Source organism: Embiotoca jacksoni, unplaced genomic scaffold, assembly GCF_022577435.1.
Source record: "Embiotoca jacksoni isolate LCO1_2020_lvr unplaced genomic scaffold, fEmbJac1.0.p SCAF_1, whole genome shotgun sequence".
NCBI lineage: Eukaryota > Metazoa > Chordata > Actinopteri > Embiotocidae > Embiotoca > Embiotoca jacksoni.
The window spans coordinates 25,934,012-25,956,968 of record NW_027185229.1 but is presented as its reverse complement, the minus strand read 5'-3'; the positions used below and the strand labels follow the sequence as shown (position 1 = coordinate 25,956,968).

Below are 22,957 nucleotides of genomic sequence, written 5' to 3'. Positions count from 1 at the left end.
GTTACTTTTCTAAAACATACGCATCAATACAAAAACACATAACAGAAGCTTTTCTTTAAATGCACATTTCGTGAATGGTCTCCCTCTGACGTCATACATCCTCTCGCGAGAACACGTGTCACATCGCGGTGTTTACGCCGACATTTCGTGCAGTAGCAGCTCGCGGGAGAGAGAAGAGAAGAAGAGAGAAAAAAAAAAAGACCTACATTCACGAGTTAAACCTCAAGTGTGTTTGTTGACAAATTTTTCGGTAAGAATCCACTAGCGGCAGCCCGCTCGATGACGCACTCACCCCGGGAGCCGAGCTCCGCTCCGACACACACACACACACACGCACAAAAAGCCCAAGGTTCACTAGCAGCTAGGTTGCTAACGGAACGTTAGCCCGCAAGGTAGCCAAAGCTATATTCAACTTTATTTTTATTTTCTGCTGTTAACTAGTTAAGTTAGCTGTTATTATTTTTTGTTTTTAGGAATTTTCTGTAAAGGACTGTTTGTTTAGTAAAAATTACCGCTTGTTTTAAAAAAAAAAAAAAGGTCAGGTTTGGTAATTATAATTGTGTCTTAGCTGCGGCTGCTAACTACTCGTTAGCCACCTTAGCCGAGGTATAAATGAATGTAGTTATCATCAGCTGTTTGTGTTGTAGTTTCTTTTATAAGGAGAGTTTGTGAGTCTTGCTCTGTCCTCGGGTTTTATTTATTTATTTTTATTCAGCTTAGTTCACAGTTTGAGCTACGCAACCGTCAATCATCACTGGAATCCCTAAACCACGCCCCCCCCCCTCTTGCGTCATGACGCCGCACACACAACGCTTAACGATGTGAGCTGGTAGAGAGTCGATCAAGATGAGTGGCAGTTGTCATGGAGACTTACTGGGACTTTTTCTGGTAGCTGGTGGTGATGTACTAAAACTCATTCATGTTGTTTTCAGACATGAACCCTGCGAAATAGAGTTTTTTATAATATAGACACACACAAAAAAAGAGTGGTTAAATTTTTTTTTTTTTTTTTTTTTTTTTTAAACAAAGTTAGGAACATTAAAATTAATTTTTTACGTGCTTGTTTATCTCTGGAGTAATTTTGACCAGGCACATGGAGAAGGCTTAGCTAATCCTGTCGTTTGTAAATAAAACAATATCATCACTTATTACACAGAACATAGACTTCTGCTGCATATTTTACATAAGAGAGGGGTTATGTGATTTTATATTTAATTCCTCGTTTCTCACTTGCAGTATGTTCAGCATTCTGCTGGACATTCAATGTTTAAGGCGCGTCCTCTTCACACACACATTATTTATATAAAATAATAATATTATTTAAACATGACCATTTAAAACTGCTCAAACATTCGTATAACAAGGTGCATGTCTGAAATGAGTTCTCATTTGGTGAATCTTTGGTTAGGTTTAATGGTTTTTCTCTCAAAGTTCAGTGGTGCAGGTCAGTAGTGGAGTTCTGTGCAAACAGAGCCGGAGATATTTACCAGTCCAAAATAGATGGAGGGGTAAGTTGTGGAGCATACAGCTATAGTAAATTACTTTTAATTAGATGGAAAGGGCTTGGTGCTCCTGGCCTCATCTGTCCAGCTGCTGTGCTGTCTGAGCTTTGAGCTCCATGTTGTCCAGTGAGTCCCTCATCGTCCTTCTTGAGTCAGTTCTGTTTTGGTGTTTTGAGTTATTTGTGGCGCTCCACTCTTTTCGCTGTGTTTTGAGTTTAGAGGCCAACATGTGGCCGGTTATGTATTTCTGATTTAAGCTTTGCTCCTTAATTTGCTGCATTGAAAATTTCTCTCTGGTTTTCTTGTCTGTTTGCAGGAGGTTTCTTTCTGTCTTTAATCAGCTCCATATTGTTCCTTTGTTACTGAGAGTGGAAAACTCAGCTTCCTTTGACCGTTTTCACCTGCCTCTGGATTCCTGAGTTGTTTCTCTGACACCATTAGCTGTTGGGTTTTTGTTTTTCCCCTCTCTCGCTGTGTTTCTTCCTGTCACTGCTGTTGATGTTTCAGAGATCGTCGGTCGTTTTGGTGCAAAAAAGTGACGAGAAGTGGATGTTAAGGTGGAAAAATCCATTTTGAAGAAAGGACTGGGTGAACTGCCGGTCATTTGCCAGTGATTTGTTGGTGCTGAAGTTGAACGCTGCTCTCACCGACGACGACGTCAGGTATCATGTTGAAAGGTGCGGTGAGCTGCAGGTTGCAGCCTGACGTAAAGACTTCAGAAGTTTGTGTTTTCACTATTTATCAACTATTTTGTGAGCCACAGGGTGACTGAAGTGTTAGTGCAGCGAGATGTCCGTCTCAGACGTCGATACCGAGGATTGTGGGAGCAGCAAGGTTTGCTCCAACTGCTGTCGCTCAGCCGGACAACTTGTTTTTGTTTTTACCGGTGCGGTAAACGCTTCGCTCTGTTCCTCATTGCTGTTTACTGTCTCTTCTGATCAGCTGCTGTCTTTGGTGCTGTGCTGGCAATCGGTTGCTGATGTCGCTGGGGTTTTATATTGCTAATGTTGCTCTGGTTGACATGATGCTAATGTTCGCTTTGGTTTACATGTACCCGACATCGCTTTGTCAAAATGTTGATGATGTTGCTCTTACTGCTCTGGTGGATAAGTTACTGCTGTTGCTACTGTTAACATGATGCTGATGTTGTGATGACGATGTGTTGCGCATTTGCTGGTTACACGTGTCGGTGGTGTTTTGCAACCAGCTGCTGAAGTGCTGCTTGGTGACTCGTACTCACTTGGTGATGCTTGAGGGTCCAGATCTTTGGGATCTCGCTGGCCACCCGGTGGCCAAATACCTTCTGGGTCGTTGCTGACTGGTGACTCGCTGGTTGTTGAGATCAGTGGAACCCCTGTAGGTCGGCATGTCCTGTCTTCAGGCTGCGAGTGTACGGAAAAGTTTGGCTCTAGTTTGATATTTGGTCTTCGTCATGATGAAGTTTGGTTTTCGACAGGTGTGTTGTCTCTGCTGTCATGAAGGAAAAGCTTCTGCTGGCGCAATATATTTGTCAAAAGTCTCCAAGTTGGGATCTAAGTCGGGGTTTTCTTTGTGTTGTGCTCAGGTTAAAGGCAATCATTTATTTGCTCGGCTGAAATCATACATGACACAATACTTTGGGCATATTCAACACTTTTTTTTTTTTTTTGGAGTCTGATTTGAAAGCTAGTTGTTGACACTGATTAAACACAACCTGCTAAAATCACCAACACTCCGGTCCCTGGAAGCTCATGTAGAACTTACTGTCAGTCTGATGTGTGAAAGATGTTTTGAACAGGAATGTTTGTTTCTCTGACCTTTTCACCAGGTTTCAGTATCCTGCAGAAATCTTCTGTCTGTTACACAGTGAAACTTTACACACAGCTTAGTTGCATTGGTGAGTTGCATGAGATTCTTGAAGGTTTACTGTTGCACGAAGTATTTCACAATTAATATAAGCAATATTTTTGTACTGCATGGTAGAGAACAGTAAGGCTTACTGCAAAGAACTAAATTGCCAGCAACTTCTCAGCTATATGCAGGAGTGACTACACAGAGCACATCTGCTGAGATTGAAGGCCTCAGTGATCTTCAAATGAATTGGGTTGAATGACGATGTCTTCTGAAATGTCATTATCTGTTTCAAAGTTAGCCAAATCTCTTACTTCACTAATGGTCTTCACATCCTGCTAGGTGACACAATAAACACCTAATTTGAAGGATACTGTTGGCCTTAATGTCCAGCAAAATAAGTTGCGTTAAAAAGTTTCTTTTGTAAGTCTGGTTTTGGGCTTTTACTGAAACACACAAGGTGCATCTAAGGTCTGCTGAAAACTGACTACACTTGCTGGATAAAATAGAAGCTGTGTGAGTTGTTATTTTACAAACCAAACTGACCTCACTGGGAGGATTTATAGAGTGTGACATGGCCCTGGTGCATGCTTGCTTCAGAAAACAAGAAAGTGGCATAGTTACCGTATATATCTGGCAAAAAGTTTGGCCAAACTTAGTCATCAATGAAAGATTTCACTGAAGACAAATATTTGTCTGTTTAAGCACAGGAAACACGTTTTAGCCTTTTAGTGCAGGACAAACTGTCAGTGTGGTGTATTTTGTTCCTTCCTGTTGGTATCTAGGCTATAACGTAATTTGTTCATCCTCTGCCATGTAATTTTTTACAACACAAATTATTTAGCACTGAAGCTATGTTCATGCTTAAGCTTCTGTTGTGATCTAACAAATAATGGGATGTGCAGCATGATTTAATAATTTTTCTGTGGAAGAACAAGCTTATCAAACTCATTCAAAGCTGCAGAGACTGTTTTAGTTCAGCTTTTTTTGCCAGTTCCTCCAAAATTTTGCAAAATTCACTCACCACCCCTTTCCAAAAACCCACTGGTTTCCAGATGTCTTGACCCACAAATGGGTGTATGAAGTTTTAAAAATGGTGTCTGGGTTATTCAAAAGAATTTGAAAACTAAGCCGTGTTGACTACGTTTTATTGGCCTGCAAAGTTACATCTGAGTTTACTGGGAAAACATCTGGAAACCACTGGTCTCTCCTTTTCTGCTATTGATCTGATGGTAGTGTTGCTTTCTCCCCAGGTTGTAGGGCTGTTGTTTAGCAGTCAGTATGGCAGTAGTCATCAGGCTGCAGGGTCTGCCCATAGTGGCCGGCACCATGGACATCAGACACTTCTTCTCTGGCCTCACCATTCCTGACGGGGGAGTGCACATCGTTGGGGGTGAACATGGTGAGGCTTTCATCGTCTTCGCCACTGATGAGGATGCTCGACTGGGGATGATGCGAACAGGCGGGTCCATTAAGGTCTCTAAAGTGTCACTTTTGCTTAGCAGCAAGACAGAAATGCAAAGCATGATCGAACTCAGCCGCCGCAGATTTGAGGCTGGGGCCGGGGCCGTGGAGATGGCTGCACCTACAGCAGGAAATCCCAACCGACAAGCGGGCGCTGCCCCCATACCCACGGTGCAGTCTGGGGCAGGGGCGAGAAGTGGTAGCCATGGAAACCAGGGTTTCAGCAACGCCCCGGCCTCGGTGACGGCAACGAGCTCATCCCAGGAGCCCCCGAGCAACAAGTCGGCAGCCAGCTTGGCCAGCGTGGTGCCCAGCTTCCCCAACAGCTACAGTTCTGCCCCCACAATCACCACAGCTCTGGCATCACTGAATGCGGGTCCACCACCCATGCCGCCACTTCCCAGCATGGCCTCCATGCCGCCGATGCCCACACTCCCCAACATTCCTGTTCCTCCGCCGGTGTCTTCCCTCCCCCCTGTCCCTTCTGTTTCCCAGCTGTCCCAAGGTCCTCCAGTGCCTCCTATGTCCCACCTCCACCACATGTCCTCCATGCCTCCTTTCAACCCTTCCCTCCCACCGCCAGCAGGACTGGGCTCTGGCCTTCCTCTTGGAACCCCTAATCCTATGCTCTTTAACCCCCTCTCCCCTCTGGCCTCACTTGGCCTTCAGGCCCACATGAAGGCTGCTGCTGCCGCAGCCACTGGAGCAGGAGTGGCCAATCCCGATGAATTGTTTGTTCTCCTGCAGAACCTCCCGTTCTCATGCTCAGAGGTTGAAGTCAGGGACTTTTTTCGGGGTCTGGGGGTAGACGGGGTTCGCCTAGTGAGGGATGGGCAGGGTCGGCCAACTGGCAGGGCTATGGTCAGGTTCTTCTCACCCCAGGACAGTTTTGAAGCTGTAAAGCGGGGAGGTGGCATGATGGGCCAGAGATTCATTGAGATCACTCCAAGCTCTGAGCGTCAGTGGGCAAGCCTGCATGATAGTGGGATAGGCCATGCTCCTCACCATATTGGCAAATCAAATAACAGCAATGAGTCACAGGACCAGCAGCACCGCCGTGGTAATACTGGGCCAGGAGGGAGGGATCAGCGAGGAAGGTCACGATCTCCTCACCGGCAGGAGTATTGCGTCTACCTGAAGGGCCTTCCTTACGAAGCTGACAAAAAACAGATTAAGGAGTTCTTTAAGAATCTGGCCATTGTGGAAGACAGCGTCTACATTGCCTATGGGCCTAACGGGCGAGCCACAGGAGAGGGCTTCCTCGAGTTCAAATCAGAACAGGACCACAAGAGTGCACTTGGTGCTCACATGCAATACATGGGCACCCGCTTCATCCAAGTCCACCCAATCAGCCGAAAGGGAATGCTTGAAAAGATTGACTCGATCCGCAAACGTGAAGCAGCACAAGGTGATGGCAAGAACCAAGATGGCATGAAAGCTCCCAGGAATTGCGCCCACATCACCAACATCCCGTACAACATTTCCAAGAAGGATGTTCGTGCCTTCCTAGAGGGTGTGGGCCTCTACGAGGACACCCTAAAGGTCCTGACCGATAGCCATGGCAACGGTTTAGGGCAAGCCATCTTCCAGCTGCAAACTGAGGAAGATGCCCGCAAAGCTGAAAGACTACATCGCCAGAAACTCAATGGTCGTGATGCCTTTGTCCATCTGGTGACCTTTGAGCAGATGAAGGAAATTGAGAGAAATCCTCCACCCCAAAACAAGAGGGGCCAGCGCAACCAGAACCAGCAGAATCAAATCCAGAACCAGCACCAGCAAGCCCAGCCCAGTCCCCAGCAGCCCCAGATCAACCCATTTGCCGGAATTAGTGGGGAGGAGTTTAACTTTCTCAGAAACACCATGGGGAACCTCAACAGCGCTCCCTTTGTTACTCCATTCTCAGCCCCAGGAAACGGGCTGGCAGGCCCTCCTCCTCTGCCTCCGCTGGCTGCAGGGTTGGGGGACGTGAATCTGGGCGTGGCTCCTCCACTCGTCGCAGGGCTTCCCGGAGCACCAATCTTGGAGCCACCGGGCTTTCGGCCTGGAGGTGCAGGAGGAGCTCCGTTCAGCCAGGACGGGCTGAGAGGCTTGGTGCCGTTTGACAATGCCAACAGAAAAGGAGGTGGAGGAGGACAGAATCGAGGAGGAGGAGGGGCCAACAACAACCCAGGACGTCAAGGGGGCGGGGCAGCTGCTGGACAGCAGGTGTTCACTCCGGGGACCGAAGGTCTCCGCAACCAGCCGGCCCCCGGAGGATCCAGCAATCCCAGCAATCAACGCGGTGCTGCCGGTCCAACAATTGTAAAACTTCAGAACATGCCGTTCACAGTAACCGTAGATGAGATCATGGACTTTTTCTACGGCTACCAGGTCCTGCCAGGCTCGGTCTGCTTACAGTTCAGTGAGAAAGGTCTCCCAACTGGTGAGGCCATGGTGGCCTTCCAGAACCACGAGGAAGCTGCTGCTGCAGTTATGGACCTTAATGACCGACCTATTGGCGCACGCAAGGTTAAGATAAGCCTGGGTTGAAGCCCCGCCCAAAACAGACTGTATATAAAAAAAGAAAAAGTACATCCTCCTGGATCAACCGTTCAAGCAAAGACAACTTTATCCATAGCTGATTTTGGACTTAAGCTAACCATGCCCTGTTCACTGACTGTCAGATATTACTGAAGCTCCGCCCCCTGTGTGTAAATATTGGCAGGTAAGCCTCACACACCCCTGCAGTCTGTCTAATAAGAAAGCTGTGATCCAGACTGCTCTTTTTTTGCAGCTGCTCCACTGACTCTGATAGCACAGACTGATGATAACGATGATGATGATGATTTTGGCAGGATTTTGGTCCTTTCTTGTTTCCGTGACAATGCAGCTTTTTGTCATATCATGTTGACACACTGAACACGCTCACCTGTTTTGTTGCTATGGTAACATGATCATTGTGAAGTGGTGGAAAAATAATGTTTGTGCTGTATACGCTTTAATATGCTGTGCTGCTGTGGTTTGAAATTTACATGCTCTGTTGCCATGGTAATATCTTAACATGCTCTGTTGCTATGGTAAAGTGATGAACAGCCACAGTATGTTGCCATGATAAAATGTGTATGTTCTGTTGCTATGGTAAAATCTTTACATGCTCTGTTGGCACACTAAAATCTTTACATTCTCTGTTGCTATGGTAAAATCTGTTGCTATGGTTAAACCTGCTGTAGATGAAAAGCCTTTCTACTACAGTGCTTTGATGCCTTGGTAAAGTCTTCACATTCCTTGTTGCTGTGGTAAAATCATGATTAAAAGCTCTGTTGCCATGATCAAATGTTTATGCTCTGTTGCTATGGTGAATTGTTGAGATGTCCCCTCGCTGTGGTAAGAATTATACTGTTGCCATTGTAAAGGCTGACACTGTTGCTATGGTAAAATGTCGACACAATTCTTTGTTGCAACAGTTCTCTGTTGCCATGGAGAGGATGTGGGGTTGACAGGTTGCTGACTCATGTTTTATTTTGTTAATTAGGGCCGCTGAGTTCTTTTCTTCTGTCTCTTTTTTCTGATGTTGCTGTTTTTCAAACAATGCCGCTCCCCCCCCCCCCCCACCCCACCCCCAACCCCTCTTTTCCACAGCACATGCTCAGTAGGTGTTTGGACTGTAGAGTGCCGAGATGAAGTCTAGTGTTTTTAGTATGGTAGCTTTTTTGTTCTATGTATGTTTGATCATGTTTTGGGTGTTTTCACCTTAAAAGTTCATTTTTGTTTCTATTGTCAGTGTGAACAAACTTCTATGAACGAAGAACCATACATGATGTGGAGTCTCCTTTACTTTGGCTAATAAAAGGAAGTTCCTCACCTGCGATCAGCTCTCTCTCTCTCTCTGACTTTCTGCTCTTCACTGCCTGATGATGGAAGCGATTATTGGTGAAAGAGGTCTCTTGTTTCTCTATTTTGTCAAACCTGATGGACGGCTGGGTTGTTCTTTTTAGAGTACGGATGACTTTTTGTGTCAACATCCTAAAAGGCAAAATGAGGTACTTTAAAATGCAACTTTGTGCCTCAAGTAATCATTTTATATCATACTTTTATATCTGAGCCTTAGCCACATATTCTTTTAGAATAAGTAGCAAAGTGAAAGATATGCTAGAGAAGGTCCAGTAACTTTAATTTATTTCTTAACTGTAAAGTTGCTGCTTTCTGGCCTGTAGGGCCATAGACCTTGATTTAAACCTTTTTTTAAATTTAGTTTTTGCCCCTGATGACTTGAAACCAAGCCATTAGAGTCTGTTAATCCTGATGCATTTTACTATGACATGCCTGGTTGAGCAGTTTTCACCTCGGTGGACTCCCAGCAATTGTAACCACCTCCACATTAAAGCTTACAGCTAAACTTGCAGGGAACCTAATGGCTTGCTGGACAACATATTCCATTGGACTTATTTAGAAATATTTAGTATTATAAATGTCCAGAAACACTAACAAAAGCTCATCAATTCCACACATACTCCAGGCGGTGCAAAACTACATCTGAGAGCTGCAGGCCTTTACTATTAGTTCTGTTAGATCCCTTCAGTAAATGGTGGGAATTTCTTGATGAACTACTTATGAATTACCTCGCAAAACTTTGGCACCCAATCATGACGTGGTTACAGGCAGTTTGCCCGAGATAGTGCTCAAATAGATAAATGGTGCCCATATTAAGATTTTTAAGTCAGTGATCCTGAGGTCGGGATGTCACAAGCAGGTTCTTGTAAACATAATTAACTGGTTGTCAAACCAAAATGTCATAAAGTTTTTATTTCAACGCTAGTCGCCCCGTCCGCTCGGAGCTTCTGTGATGTGCTTTATGCTGCAGTTCTTTCCTCTTTAGCTCGCACACTCAGTCTCGTGTGAATTTGGTGGGATTGAAGCGACAGTAACTAGTAGTTACTGTCAGTGGATGTAGTTTTGTCGGAAGAGGAGTCGTCCGCTTTCAGGAAATGGTTAACCTCCAAACAGGTACAAATCCAATGTTCAACTGAATGTGCATGCTTCGTTCGAAGTCTGTGTGTGCGTGAAAGAGATTCACTGGCCCCAATAAAGTGAAGTGAAACACTGTGTAGACAAATGGTTGTAGGTAAAGATGAGTGTGTCTGTTGATGTTGTGAAGGGAGAATGCATTGGAATAAAACAACAAAAACCTGATGAGACATCTGGAAATAAGTCTAAACAGTGGGTTTTGGTGGAGGGCGGGGGGGTGGGGGGGTGTGGGGAGGGTGGGACAGACTACCACTGAGCTGTCAATCATTTAACTGCCCCCCCTTCAGCGTAATAGAAAGACAAATAGCAGATCTTGCAGGTGAGTGGCAGACACAAAAGATGCTGCATTTAAAACAAAGGAAAAATGACAGATTTATTTATCAACAGTAGCCTGTTGAGCATCATTATCAGTAATGTTCTCCTTTTAAAGGGAATAATTCTTTATTTACGTCGATGTTGAGTTACAAAATTGGGAGCTAGTGACCGGAGGATGATAACTGGTGCACGGTAGTCTGTCGATGGAAGATAACGGCTACTAGATGGTACATTTTAACTGGTAGATGTGACGTATAGAGTTATAGATGGCAGATATTTGCCTCCGTTAGCCGCTGGGTTGCATTTGGGAGTTGGTTGATGGTGGTTATCCAAGCAGGTTTATTTATACAACACATTGCTTCAACAACACAATTCAAGATGTAAAAGCACTTTGAATTGAACGTAAAAGGCATCAAGACAATATGCAAACGGGAAAGGTGGAAAATATAAAGTTAAATGTTGAAAATATAAATAAGAACTAGAATAGTAAAAGTTATCGTGCAGTTTTAGAAATGGAAATAAGAGCCGAGAGGTGCAGCAGACTTGCAGTTGTTTCGGACTTTGTTCCAGATGTGGAGCATAAATGCAGAACACTGCATGCGTTATGAACGAACAGGAGTATTTTGAAGTAGATTGTTTGACGGGCAGAAAGTCAGACTAAAGATCTGAGAACTGCAGTGATATGATCATCATTCTTTAGTCCTGATGAGGACTCAAGCTGCGGCTGTCAGATCAAATACTTAGAGAGACCTGTAAATACAGCATTATAGTGGTTCAGTTGAGTGAAGATAAACATATGGACAGGTGTTTTCCAAATCCTCCTGAGGCATGAATCCTTTCAACTTTCGTATATTATTAAGGTGAAAGAGGGCTGACTTTGTAATTATCTTAATGTGGTTATTAAGGTTCAGGTCTACACCAGGATTTCTGGCTTCGCTTGAGGCCTTTTCTTAAAAAAAACAAAAAACAATTACTGTCAGCTTTCAGATGGCAGGTTGTTTATTTCTTATAATTTGCTTTGGGAGTTAAGAAGCTTGATGTTTGCATATGTAATAATAGATTTCTGAGGCATTACATCAACGTTTTGTAGGAGCCTGTTTTGGAGGAAAATTTCAAATTGAATTGTGAGACCAAGTAATGATCTCTGCAGGCTCTCGTAGATGTCGTGGCAGCTGATGGTCACCTGTGATTATGAGGCTCTTTACTGCACTTAACCAGAGTATTTGGCTTTACACTTTTCCCCCTCTTCTTCCGTCAGCTGTTATAGGCTAAGTTACTTTTGAGAATGGAGCTCAATGATAACGATAGAATAAAGTAATTAAATAAGAACGAAATAACATCCCGTTTCCCCTCATATCCCAATTAAGTAGCTTAAGGTTCTTCCTCGTGTTCCACATCATGTGTAAACCTGTCCCAACTCTTCATCACAGTTTATGAGTGAATGAATCAGTATCAATGAAGCAGGAGTTGTGTGTGTGTGTTTGTTTTTAACGGTAATCGACAGAACATTTCTAGGCCCCTTTCTTTTTCTCAGTACTGCATTTTTCTGTGTTTTGGCCTCACGTTCTGTTTCTCATTGGTGATTATGACGGTCTGCAGCTTTTTCAGACTCTGTCGTGGTTCTACTTCAAAGTGGAAAATGTGGCTGAATAAAATGGATCTTTTCTCCGTGGGGAGGTCAGCTCACGCTGTGTTCTGTTTGTTCTGTGACTTTTCTGCTCTAACTGTTGTTCATTATACTTGAGACTTTTTCTGCTTTCCCTCCCATCTCCTTCCTACATCATCAGCTTCATCACAGAGAATGAATGTAGCTGCAGCAGCAGTAGCAGCACTTCCGGTCTAAATGTGTGCTTTTCAATGTAAAAGCACAGACCTTTTAAGACACCCTTAAAGTGTGCAATCTTTTATCCTTCAATGGACCTGTTTGTCAAAGAAAAGTTCTTATCTAAAGATACACATTTTCAACAACATTTTCTGGAGATAGTGACTCCTTTACTATTAAATACTACCAGTGTGCATACCATTTTATTTGTTAAACAAATTGCACAAGCAATCAACTGACGTGTTCTTGCTTTAAGCATGAAAAGTGTATCAGACGTGTTGTCTACGGAGGGAGCAGCCTTAGTTTTGCAGGACTAGAAGGACTGTGAACTTCTTTCTTTTGGTGTTGCCCTATTTGTGTTACTGGCTTTATGGACCTTGCTATATTACGATTGCTGTTGGTAGTTTAATTTGTATACAATGCTTATAGATAGCATACATAATGTAGGATCTAATGTGATAAGTTGTGGCAATTCTGATTATAGTTGGTAGACTCCAGCTTCCCTTGTGCTGTTGTTCTTGTCCCTCTGTACCCACATCTCCTAAAATAATAGTAATAACAATCAGAAAAGGAATATGTAGGTATTCCTGTTGTGAGAGCATATTTCATAAACTTCTATTTGTCATGTATTTATTACAGCCGACACTGCAGTTTATTTGGGACGCGTCATTGCTCGTAATGCTGCTTTTATTTTGAAGGAGTCTGATCGGAAGATATTTGTTACTGCCAGCTTTACACGTGCTGCAAACGTCGCCCAGTCTCTGTTCCTCTCGACAGCCTGATTGACAGTCGTCTTGTCCAATCAGAACACGAGCACGGACCTCTCTGTCCAATCAAGACAGCCGTCTGTGTTATTTGCCGCTCCCTGTTAGCTGAAGCTGTTGAACGGAGGCAAACGGCTGTTTTCTGTCTCTGTCACAGTTTTAAAAAAAAAGAAAAAAAAAAAAAGAAGCTTTTTGGTTAAAAAGCCTTAAAGAGGTGTCGTGTATTTCTCTCGGGTGTTTGTAATCTCTTGGAAAAGACGTCGTTTCCGTTTCCGGACTGTAGGAGTGGCTGTCATCCGCATTGGGTGGTTCTTTTTCCTGCGATTTGAACGAGACAACTTATAACGGTGAATAACAGAGTTTATATTGGCATAAACCTGTGTGTGAGTGGTGGGGGGTGGAGGGGGGGATTAGAGACAGATAAATGTTGTGTTTTTTGTGAAAAAAAAACAAAAAAAAAAACTGCTGGTTTAACAGGCTAACTGGTTTTACAGCCTTAGTCATAGTGTCATGCCGGTGGTGCTTTCAGGTACCGGTGTTGCTTTCAGGTGCTGCTCGTTACTGATAAATGAAGAGGGGTGCAATTCAGCAGCAGTTCAGGTGCGGCCTGTTAGTAAACAGTCAAATGTGCTTTAAAAAGCCTCCTTTTTTTTTTTTTTTTTTTTAAATGTGGAAAAGATAAATGAATGTAGTCATATAGTGCTTTCTCAACAAACTTTCATCGAGGGCCTGTGATGCCGGATGAGAAGAGCACAGTGGGTGGGGTGGGTGGGTGGAGGTGGATCATTTAGAGAGGAACTGAATTCATGTGGTGCAGCAGTGAAGTCACTGGTGACATCAATTACTTTTAGTGCAGACTGGAGTTTGAACTATCATAAAACGATCACTGCTTGCGTTGTGCAGGTCGGCTCACACTGCGGTTGGGTGTGTGCATCTGTACTTTCTTGGTCAATGAGGGGTTTTATTGGTGGTTTTTAAGCGCTGCGACTTCCCTATTCGGGAAACGTCAGGTTGAAACGATGGATGGTTCTCTCGCTGCAACATCACCTTTTAAGCTGATACGGCAAGAAGCGGCTTATTTACACATGCAGCAGTTATAAAGATACAAATTATTACTGCTTCTTCTGCGTTTTTTTTGTTTTTTTTTAAACGCACCAGAAGGTTTTAAGCGTTACACTGTTAAGACGCTAAATTATTCTATAAAATATTATGATCCACGCTGATCTTCAGGTCTCTCTCTGCTCCTCCACCCCCCACCCTACCCTCCACCCCCTCCCCCCACTCAGATGGCGGACTGTGTCACTAAGGTGGAGCTGACCATCTCCTGCACCAACCTGCTGGACAAAGATGTCGGATCAAAGTCTGACCCGCTGTGTGTGCTGCTGCAGAGCTCCGGAGGAGACAGCTGGACCGAGGTAACATACAGTCACGTCACGGGACACGCGTGTCACAATCCTGTGCACACCTAGAATATAAGGACTTTATAACACGGCAATAGGTGGCGCTAATGCTCTGCCTTGTTGCAATTCATCATTTAAAACGAAGAAGAAGAAAAAGAAGGACAAACAGCTCTGTCACATTAGGTGTTCTCTAAATAATAGTGTTCTTACCTCTGAAGAATTGGACCTTGAGATTAAGAAACAGACTTTTGTTTTATTTTAGATTGCATTTTTTTTATGTGAGCAAAACAAAAACAAACGCAACCCCTCTTTGTGTCTGTCTGTCTGTCAGCTGGGTCGCACTGAGCGTCTGAAGAACACGTCCAGTCCGTCCTTCAGTCAGCGTCTCAGACTGGATTATCACTTTGAGACGGTTCAGAATCTGAAGTTGGGAATCTACGACATCGACAACTCCTCCTCTGACCTCGGCGATGATGACTACCTGGGAGGGGTGGAGCTAACGCTGGGACAGGTACGCACCCAGACACGATCGGGTTTAACTCAAAAACAAGATTTTTTTTTTAACAGTGTTGTTGTGTGTGTTTTCCAGTGGAGTATTAGCTCCCTCTTGAGGTCATGTGAAGTCATGACCCTTTGTAATGTCTCCTCTCGCTCTCTCTCTTCAAAAATGAAAGTCACAACAGTGGAGAGTGAAACTGATATTGATTTATCATTTGATATCCATAAAAATGCTCATAAATGCATTCTGCAGTTTCTACTATGAGGCAGAAATGATTCTCAGGCCCATCAAGTGTTTTATAAGACTCACTGCCCTCGACTGGACAAATATATAAAAACACATCGATGCAAGATGGCAGTGAGTTGTCGTGGATTCAGCTGGAGACCTCAACTTCTCTGTGTGTGTTTCAGATAGTTTCCAGTAAAGGTGTGACCCGACCTCTGCAGCTGAAGAAAGGCAAACCTGCAGGGAAAGGAGCCATCACTGTATGTACTGTGTATGTGTGTGTGTGTGTGTGTGTGTGTGTGAAACCCTTAATGTAAATTTAAAATATAACTTTTTGAACTGATTTATCCCTCAGTTAATCATTTAATTGAGACACATCTCATGTCTTTTTGTCAGCGGTATATGATGTATCATAAAACATTACTGTGTGTTTGTGTGCCTGCAGGTGAGTGCTGAGGAGATAAAGGACAACAGAGCCATTGAATTGGAGCTGGAGGCCAAAAACCTGGACAAGAAGGTAACTTCACTTCTATTTAATACCTTTCTTTATGTGACTTCCTGCCGGCTCCGATTGTAAACCCGGTTGCTTCCTTACACGGTCGAGACGGTGATATTCTCCTGTCGAAAACTAGCTAAGCAAGTCATATTTGTCTGATCTGAGCTGACGGCCACCTGACAGGTTACTGAAGCACATGTAGACGCAGTGAATGAAGTGGCAGCATGCTGCCTTCTGTCTTTTTCAGGATATGTTTGGGAAGTCTGATCCGTTCCTGGAGATTTCCAAACAAGGGGACAATGGAAAGTGGCAGCTGGTCCACAGAACAGAGGTCAGTTGATGTTGATTTCTACAATCCAAACACAAAACCTCACTTCTGGTGCTAACAGGAAGTTAAAGGCCACAGTTATGAGTTGGTGCACTTTCTAGCTGTTCAGAAATGATCCCAAGATGAGATCTGAAGCCACGCTGTCAGAACCTGACAAAATATCCTCAATCTTTAAACACATTAAAGTCTTGTCTTCCCACACACGGACGTACCGGAGCGCGCACACAGCAGGATGTAGATGTGATAAAGATGATGAACGTTTTGAAGGTGATGAAGGTGTCTCTTTGCGTGCGTGCAGGTGGTGAAGAACAATCTGAGTCCCTCCTGGAAGAAGTTCGTCGTTCCTCTGCAGACTTTCTGCAGCAGCGACCTGGAGAAACCGCTGAAGGTTCCACCAATCAGAATCCACCCTCACTCATAGCAACCAATCAAATCTTCGACAGTCCCATTAAACCTCCTCTTCCTCCCCCCAGGTGGATTGTTCTGATCATGACGGCGACGGATCTCATGATCTGATTGGTTCGTTCACCACTAAAGTCTCTGAGCTGCAGAAAACTGGACAGGTAAGTTCACTGATATTAAAAACATGTGACACATTTCTATTGGCTGCTCTGAGGTCAGTGAACTGTGTGACGTGCTGTCGTCCAGGTGGAATTCGACTGCATCCACCCGGAGAAACAGAAGAAGAAGAAGAGCTACAAGAACTCAGGAGTTGTCTCCGTGAAGCGCTGCAAGGTAGAGACGACATTACCCAGAGTTCCCTGCTGGGAGTTGCTGCTTTTGTAAACCATAACATTACCTGGTAGATCCCTCCTTCTTTGAACTGAGCCCTCTGATTGGTTGAGTTTGCTGGAAGCTGCTCACCACCTCACGGGGAAGCTTTGAAACCTGCAAACACTGCTCAGGGCAGAAAAATGCCTCTGTGCTTTTTACTTGATTGGTGACAGAGTGAAGTTATTATACAGGTCTGAACTGATAGTTGATATTTCACAGATTCATGGGAATCCACATCACCTTGGTACTACGTTGGTCTTCACTAAGATGAAGGAACGTCAGAAAATTAGGAGGAGGGAGGAGTATACAAGCAGAAAATGAAAGAACCCAGAAAAGTCAAATTGGAAGCCCTGATCTGTTTTTATCAACATGGTTCAGAACAGGATATTTGTGTGATTTGAACGGTTGTTTATAAAGATCCCTCTTCAGTAAAATCATCAGGAAAAAAAGTTAAATGGAAATGTGTGCTCTGAGAGACTGATGTGTGACATAATGTTTAAAACATGTGTAGCAGCTCAGACTTCACTCGGGCTTCTGTGCATCAATGAAACCTAACGAGTTTATTTTCATCTCGAATGTATATAAAACATCATTGATTGATTCCCTGTGTGTGTGTGTGTGTGTGTGTGTGTGTGTGTAGCTGCTGACTCAGTACACCTTCCTGGACTATGTGATGGGCGGCTGCCAGATCAACTTCACTGTATGTCAACATCAGCAAACACGTTTTAAATGGTTTATTTTAACCAACCACTTGCACTCAAATATTATTAGAGATTGCGAGATTTTCATAAACACAATAAATGATCTATTGGTGTATGAACGCTGCAGGTTGGGATCGACTTCACCGGCTCCAACGGGGATCCTCGCTCACCCGAGTCTCTCCACTATATGAGTGCAGACGGGCTGAACCAGTACCTGTCTGCTCTGTGGTCTGTGGGTCAGGTGATCCAGGACTACGACACGTGAGTACTCACTCCAACACAAACAAACAAGCTTCACACACACCACAGTCTACACCCTACAAACTACAGCCTCCCCTCCACCTCCTACTCCCTAAACCCTGAACTCTGCATCCTTCAGCGTGACTTCTTGTCGAGAGTAGAAGTGCTTTTATTTATGTGACTGTAACGTTGGTTTATTTTGTTTCCTGTTTCAGTGATAAACTTTTCCCAGCGTTCGGTTTTGGAGCCAAACTGCCTCCAGACTACAAGGTCAGCTCCCTAACCAACCAATCACAGCACAGCTTTCCACAGGCTGTGTTGGTATCTCGTGTGGGATATATATATATTTATATTTATTTTTATTTTTTTTTATAGCCCTGACGCCCCTCTGAGGTTTAAAATGATTTTGAAATGTTGTGATTTGATTTAAAAAAAACAGGCTTATTGAATTGTTGTTTTTGATCTTGCAGGCGGCACACCACGAGTTTGCCCTGAACTTCAACCCCACTGACCCACACTGCCAAGGTACACACACGCACATACATGCGCACGCACGCACGCACACACACGCGCACACACTTGTAGCTTTTGAGGTGAAGCTAGTTTTAAGTACTTTGCTGTTCCAAACTCTCCAAAATACATCTCAGTTCTTGTTAAATGAGTCATGGGAGATACAAAGTTATGTTACAATAAAAAGAAAAAAATGTATTTGCTTTTTTGTGTGAAATGATTGCAGCAGAAAATGGATCCAGGTAAATTACGATAATAATGACATTGAATAGTATCTGTAGGAGTGTTAATGAGGTTTGGAGAAAGCATCGTTTTCATACAATGTCCTCTCTATGTGAACCCACAGGATCACACACACACACACACACACACACACACACACACACACACACACACACACACACAGACCATCATACACACAAGCAGATTTTGGGAAGAGCTTGTGAGAAATCGAGGCATTTCAAATCCCCGTCTCCATGCTTGTTTTGATTGTTTCAGCAGCACAACAAACAGAATATTTTCATCCGTGTGTCTCTGCTTTGCTTCGGTCTCTCTCAGGCATTCAGGGGATAGTCGAAGCCTACCGGATGGTTCTGCCGCAGATTCGACTCTCTGGACCCACAAACTTCTCTCCCATCATCAACCATGTCGCCTCCATCGCCGCCGGCGCAGCGCAGGCCAACAACGCTTCTGTGAGCACGCACAGAAAACACGCACAAAAACACACACAAAACAAAAACAAAACCAGAAACACACAGTCAGACACTTTGAACTGTGTCTGTTTTGTCTCTCCAGCAATACTTCGTCCTCCTCATCCTCACTGACGGAGAGATCACCGACTTTGACCAGACCAAGGACGCCATAGTTCGGGCGTCGCAGCTGCCCCTGTCAATCATCATCGTGGGGGTGGGGCCGGCGGACTTTAAGGCCATGGAGCTTCTGGACGGAGACAACGGCGTGCTGAGGTCGACGGTGGGCGAGGCCGTCGCCAGAGACATCGTCCAGTTCGTCCCCTTCAGACAGTTCAAAGATGTGAGGCTATGCGTCTTCTTGGATAACAGCCGATACGTTTTTCTTTCCCACAGCATGACTAATAAAATGAGGGTTCATCAGCATCCAGATCAAATTTCACCGAAAATCCGGTCAGAAGGTCGAGACCCTGGAGAGACTCTGAATCTCTTAACCGTAGAAAAGCTTTTTGATCGTCTGTTTGATGATCTGAGAGGTTCAGTGAGGTCCTGGGGTCGATATCGAAACGTCAAATAGAAATGCTTTAAAGTTACTGTCTAGTTAGTACAAAAGTCAAAAGTTTCTTCTTCACAGGAGAAAACAAAGAGGGAATAACGTCGTTTAAAGACTCGGCTCAAGAAAGACGATTTTATTTAAGCTTCAAGTAAACTTTTGAATTGAACTTTTGCACATTAAAAAGAGTTACGAATCGATCTCTTAATCGCCACTATAAAAAGGCAAATGATGGCAGCTAGAAAAATCAGTTTCAGCATTCATACAAGTGCCTGACTATTTTAATATGTATATTATAAGTGTTACGACTGATTTCATGAATGTTAACGTCACTTCTTTTTCTTTTTCTCTGTCCAGGCTCCCACTTCGGCTCTGGCTCAGTCGGTCCTCGCTGAGGTTCCCAACCAGCTGGTGTCTTATTTCAAAATGAGAGGCTTCGAACCGCCAAAACCACAAGCTGCCCCCAAATCCTAAACCCCCCCACCTCCCCACCCCGCCCCCGCCCCCTCCCAAATCCTAAACCCTGCCCCCCTACAATCCCCCACATGTCCTAAACCCACCACCTGCATTCCCATCAAGGCCGTCATCTCATTCCAGGCCCCGATCTAATACTCCTCCACTCGGCCTTCACCTACAAAATTGACCACTCTTAGCGGACCAGCCTGATGTGTCAGCCAATCACAAAGCGGCAATCAGCTGTCAGCCAATCAGGATGCCAGGGGCCAACATCCCGAGTTAATCATTATTATCTTTTTTTATCAGTTTTATAATCACTCTGTTTCCAGATTTCTCTCTTCAATACGTGGAATAGCAACGATATCGTGTAGATGATAGAATATTTATCCCTTCTGCTGCTTCCACACTAACTATGCAGATCACATGTGCTTGCTAACATGTGTTTAATAATCCCAGAGCCACACACACACACACACACACACACACATACATACAGTGTCAGCCTTTTTTTTTGGCTCCACATTCCCACTCCTTTACCGTTGCCATAGTAACAGAAGAAGGTCACCGATTAGCTGAGAGCTGCACTTGTTGTGGAGACACCGTACAGAAGTTGCGTTTCCCCGTTTGCTCCTGTACAGTCTGAGCTTTATCACAGCAGCCTCTAGTGGACACGAGAGGAACTTCAGCTGCAGGTACCACTGTGTGTGTGTGTGTGTGTGTGTGACTGATTACCTTTAGTGATCAGGTGCCAACACTTTGCACTTTGCCTTTGCACCAAATGCTGGAAACTTACATGATGAATGATATTATGTTGTATACTCTTCAAAATAGCTTTACTCCCGCAGCCTTAACGTAGACTTTACTTCTGCCTTAACGTAGACTTTAGCGTAGCTCGTCCTCTTCGGCCTAAATGTTTCTGGACTTTTCTATCTCGACTCGTCTTGATGCCGCCGCCGTGCTGCCCGACTCTCGTTTCACCAAACGGGACGACGGGCCGTGCTTCAAACGGGATGTCAGTATTGTTCACGGGTCAGGCAGCACTTCAGTTAATCCGTCATCCCGAGTCAACCAACTGCGTGATTGTGCCAACGCACCCAAAAAAGCACCACGTGACACGCGGCTCATCTCGGTCAGTGATCGTTTAAAGCCCGTAAACACTGACAGCAGACAGATGTGGTTCTGTTCGTTTTGTTGGATCTTTGTCATCCATCCATGACAATCCATTCATCGTGGACGGCCTCAAGCCAATCAGGATCTTAGAAATAATGTTCTGCCTCATGAGGACCGGGCTTCGGTAACGGTCACTGGTACTGACGAGGTCGGCAGAAAAGCTCCCAGTGAGGCCGAAACACACAAACGGATTTAAACGTGTCGAACCTGCAGCAAAGCCACATATAAAGTTAGAATACGCCGCTGCCAGCACTTCAACTTTAAAACACCTCAAAGTAATTATCATTCTCAGTTTTTGTGCCTTTATTACAGATAGTTGAGAAACAACAGCAAAGTAAGAAGAGAGATGGGGAAAAAAAAAAAAAAGTCCCTGCTTAAACTTTTTGACATTGTAACCCGGGGCAACCAGCTGTATTTCAGTTAAAGTATTTTTTAACCACTTCAGGTCACCACTCCGACTGTAGGTGTTTTAAAGAAACGACACATTTATGAGGAAATGTTGTAGGCAGTGATATTAGATGATTTTGAGGTATGTTTTTCCTTTTTGACCTTCTTTTTTTTTTTACGTTTTTTTTTTTAAGTTAGATATTTGTATTTGATATCGTTTGTATTACTGTGGTTTGTTTTAACTCCAGCGAAGAGGTTAATCCTTTTAATCAACAGTTTGCGCTTGAAAAAGTTTGGATTCTTGTGAAATTCAAGAAAACATCTCCATTTATTTACGTAAATATTTTATTGTTGTGACCCCCAAACAAACTGCTCTTGAACAATTCATTCTTTGACTGAACTGGTCGCACACATCAACATGCAGATCCTCTTTATCAAGCGCTGCGACCAGTTCAACCCCCCCCCAAAAAATTTATTGTTTATTTCAACACATTTGAAGACATAATATTATCCAGTGAAAAGCAAATATTCTGTTTTCCTCTGGTTTACTGTTCAGTTAATCATCATAAGCAGATCTAACTGGACCTCCAGGTTGGGAATCACTGGTTTAATTCTGTGGAGACGGAACAAACAAACACTTTCTAATTGGGAAACTGAACTTTCATTTTCTTTCATCATTTGTCAAAACAAACTGTGAAATGCCAATATATATATATATATATATATATATGGGAAGGAAAATAGCAGTTTTACAAAAAAAAGCTTCATCGGCTTTGAGACGCACTTGAAATCCTTCACAGAAGCTAATTAAGGGACCATGAGTTCAAATCTTCTGCGTTTGTCCTCGGGTGAAGTTTGTCCCTGTCAGGCTGCCATAACCTTTGCTTTTTTTTTTTTGGTTCTAGGTGTTAAAAGGAGATTCACATGTTTGAAACTTTCCTGTAAACCAACTGTTGATGAATATCTTGAATATTATTAGAAAACCACGGTAGAGATCTGATCTGAGTTCAGCTGTACTCGCTGTATTTTCACAGTAAACCTGTCTGCATGGTCGCATGGTCACATGGTACTGTGATGTCATCAAGTAAAGGACAAATATCTCAACATTCGAAAACCATCACTGCTTCAGCTCAAGACAAAAAAAACAAAACAAAAAACTTAAATGATAACGAACTACACCTCCCATAATGCTTTGCCCCACTGTGCTGTTAAATGGTCCACATCATGTGACCACCAGCTCCACCGCTCATTTATTCAACTAACTATTTACTAACAATTATAACTAACCTTGTGTAACCAGCAGCATCATGTATGTTTCAATAATAAAACAACTTTGGGAAAGTACTTCGTTGTGTCCCTTTATTGTATTTCAATATTCAAATTTATATAAATAGAAATTTCTAGCCACAGTGGCTAGACAGGTATTGGGTGTCAATTAGATTAAAAAAACAATTTGCCGAAACAGCAGTGAAATATGAATTAAAAATGTTATTAATGCTAATTAAATGCTACATTTCATGGCCTCACTCTTCCTGCTGGTTTTCGGACGTCTTTGACCGAAACCTGCCACCTCTGATGGCAGAGTGTGTGTTTGTGTACATGTTTTTATATCCTGTTGTGGCTCTAAACCTGAATACACACCAACCCTCGGAGGGGGGGGGACAAGTGTCACTGTGGGGACCCAAATTGAGGTCAAGTCTGCTTTTTGAGGGTTAAGACTTGGTTTAGGGTCAGAATTAGGTTTAGGTTAAAAATTAAGGTTAGACATACAGTTGTGATGATTTTAAAATGGAGGTAGAGGGCAAGGAAATGCGTCATAATAAAAACC

At 43.7% G+C, this 22,957-nt stretch overlaps 1 protein-coding gene across 5 annotated transcripts; it reads left to right on the top strand.

The window, feature by feature from the left end:
• Positions 1–112: 112 nt before the first annotated feature.
• cpne1 (copine I) lies at positions 113–22,473 on the top strand. Of its 5 annotated transcripts, none has more exons than XM_069150133.1 (16): positions 116–250; positions 13,988–14,116; positions 14,433–14,612; positions 15,011–15,085; positions 15,271–15,342; positions 15,569–15,652; positions 15,948–16,037; positions 16,123–16,212; positions 16,298–16,384; positions 17,064–17,123; positions 17,252–17,385; positions 17,580–17,634; positions 17,835–17,889; positions 18,433–18,566; positions 18,670–18,906; positions 19,474–22,473. In XM_069150133.1, the coding sequence occupies exons 2-16, from the start codon at positions 13,988–13,990 to the stop codon at positions 19,588–19,590; spliced, it is 1,599 nt and encodes a 532-aa protein (XP_069006234.1). In that variant the 5' UTR covers positions 116–250; the 3' UTR covers positions 19,591–22,473. The 5 variants fall into 5 exon arrangements, with proteins under 5 accessions (XP_069006206.1, XP_069006224.1, XP_069006234.1 ...); XM_069150141.1 differs by lacking the exon at positions 116–250 and adding an exon at positions 12,123–13,048; XM_069150105.1 differs by lacking the exons at positions 13,988–14,116; positions 14,433–14,612; positions 15,011–15,085; ... (10 more) ...; positions 18,670–18,906; positions 19,474–22,473 and adding exons at positions 3,310–3,378; positions 4,586–8,643 and having other exon boundaries at positions 113–250.
• The last annotated feature ends 484 nt before the right edge of the window (positions 22,474–22,957 follow it).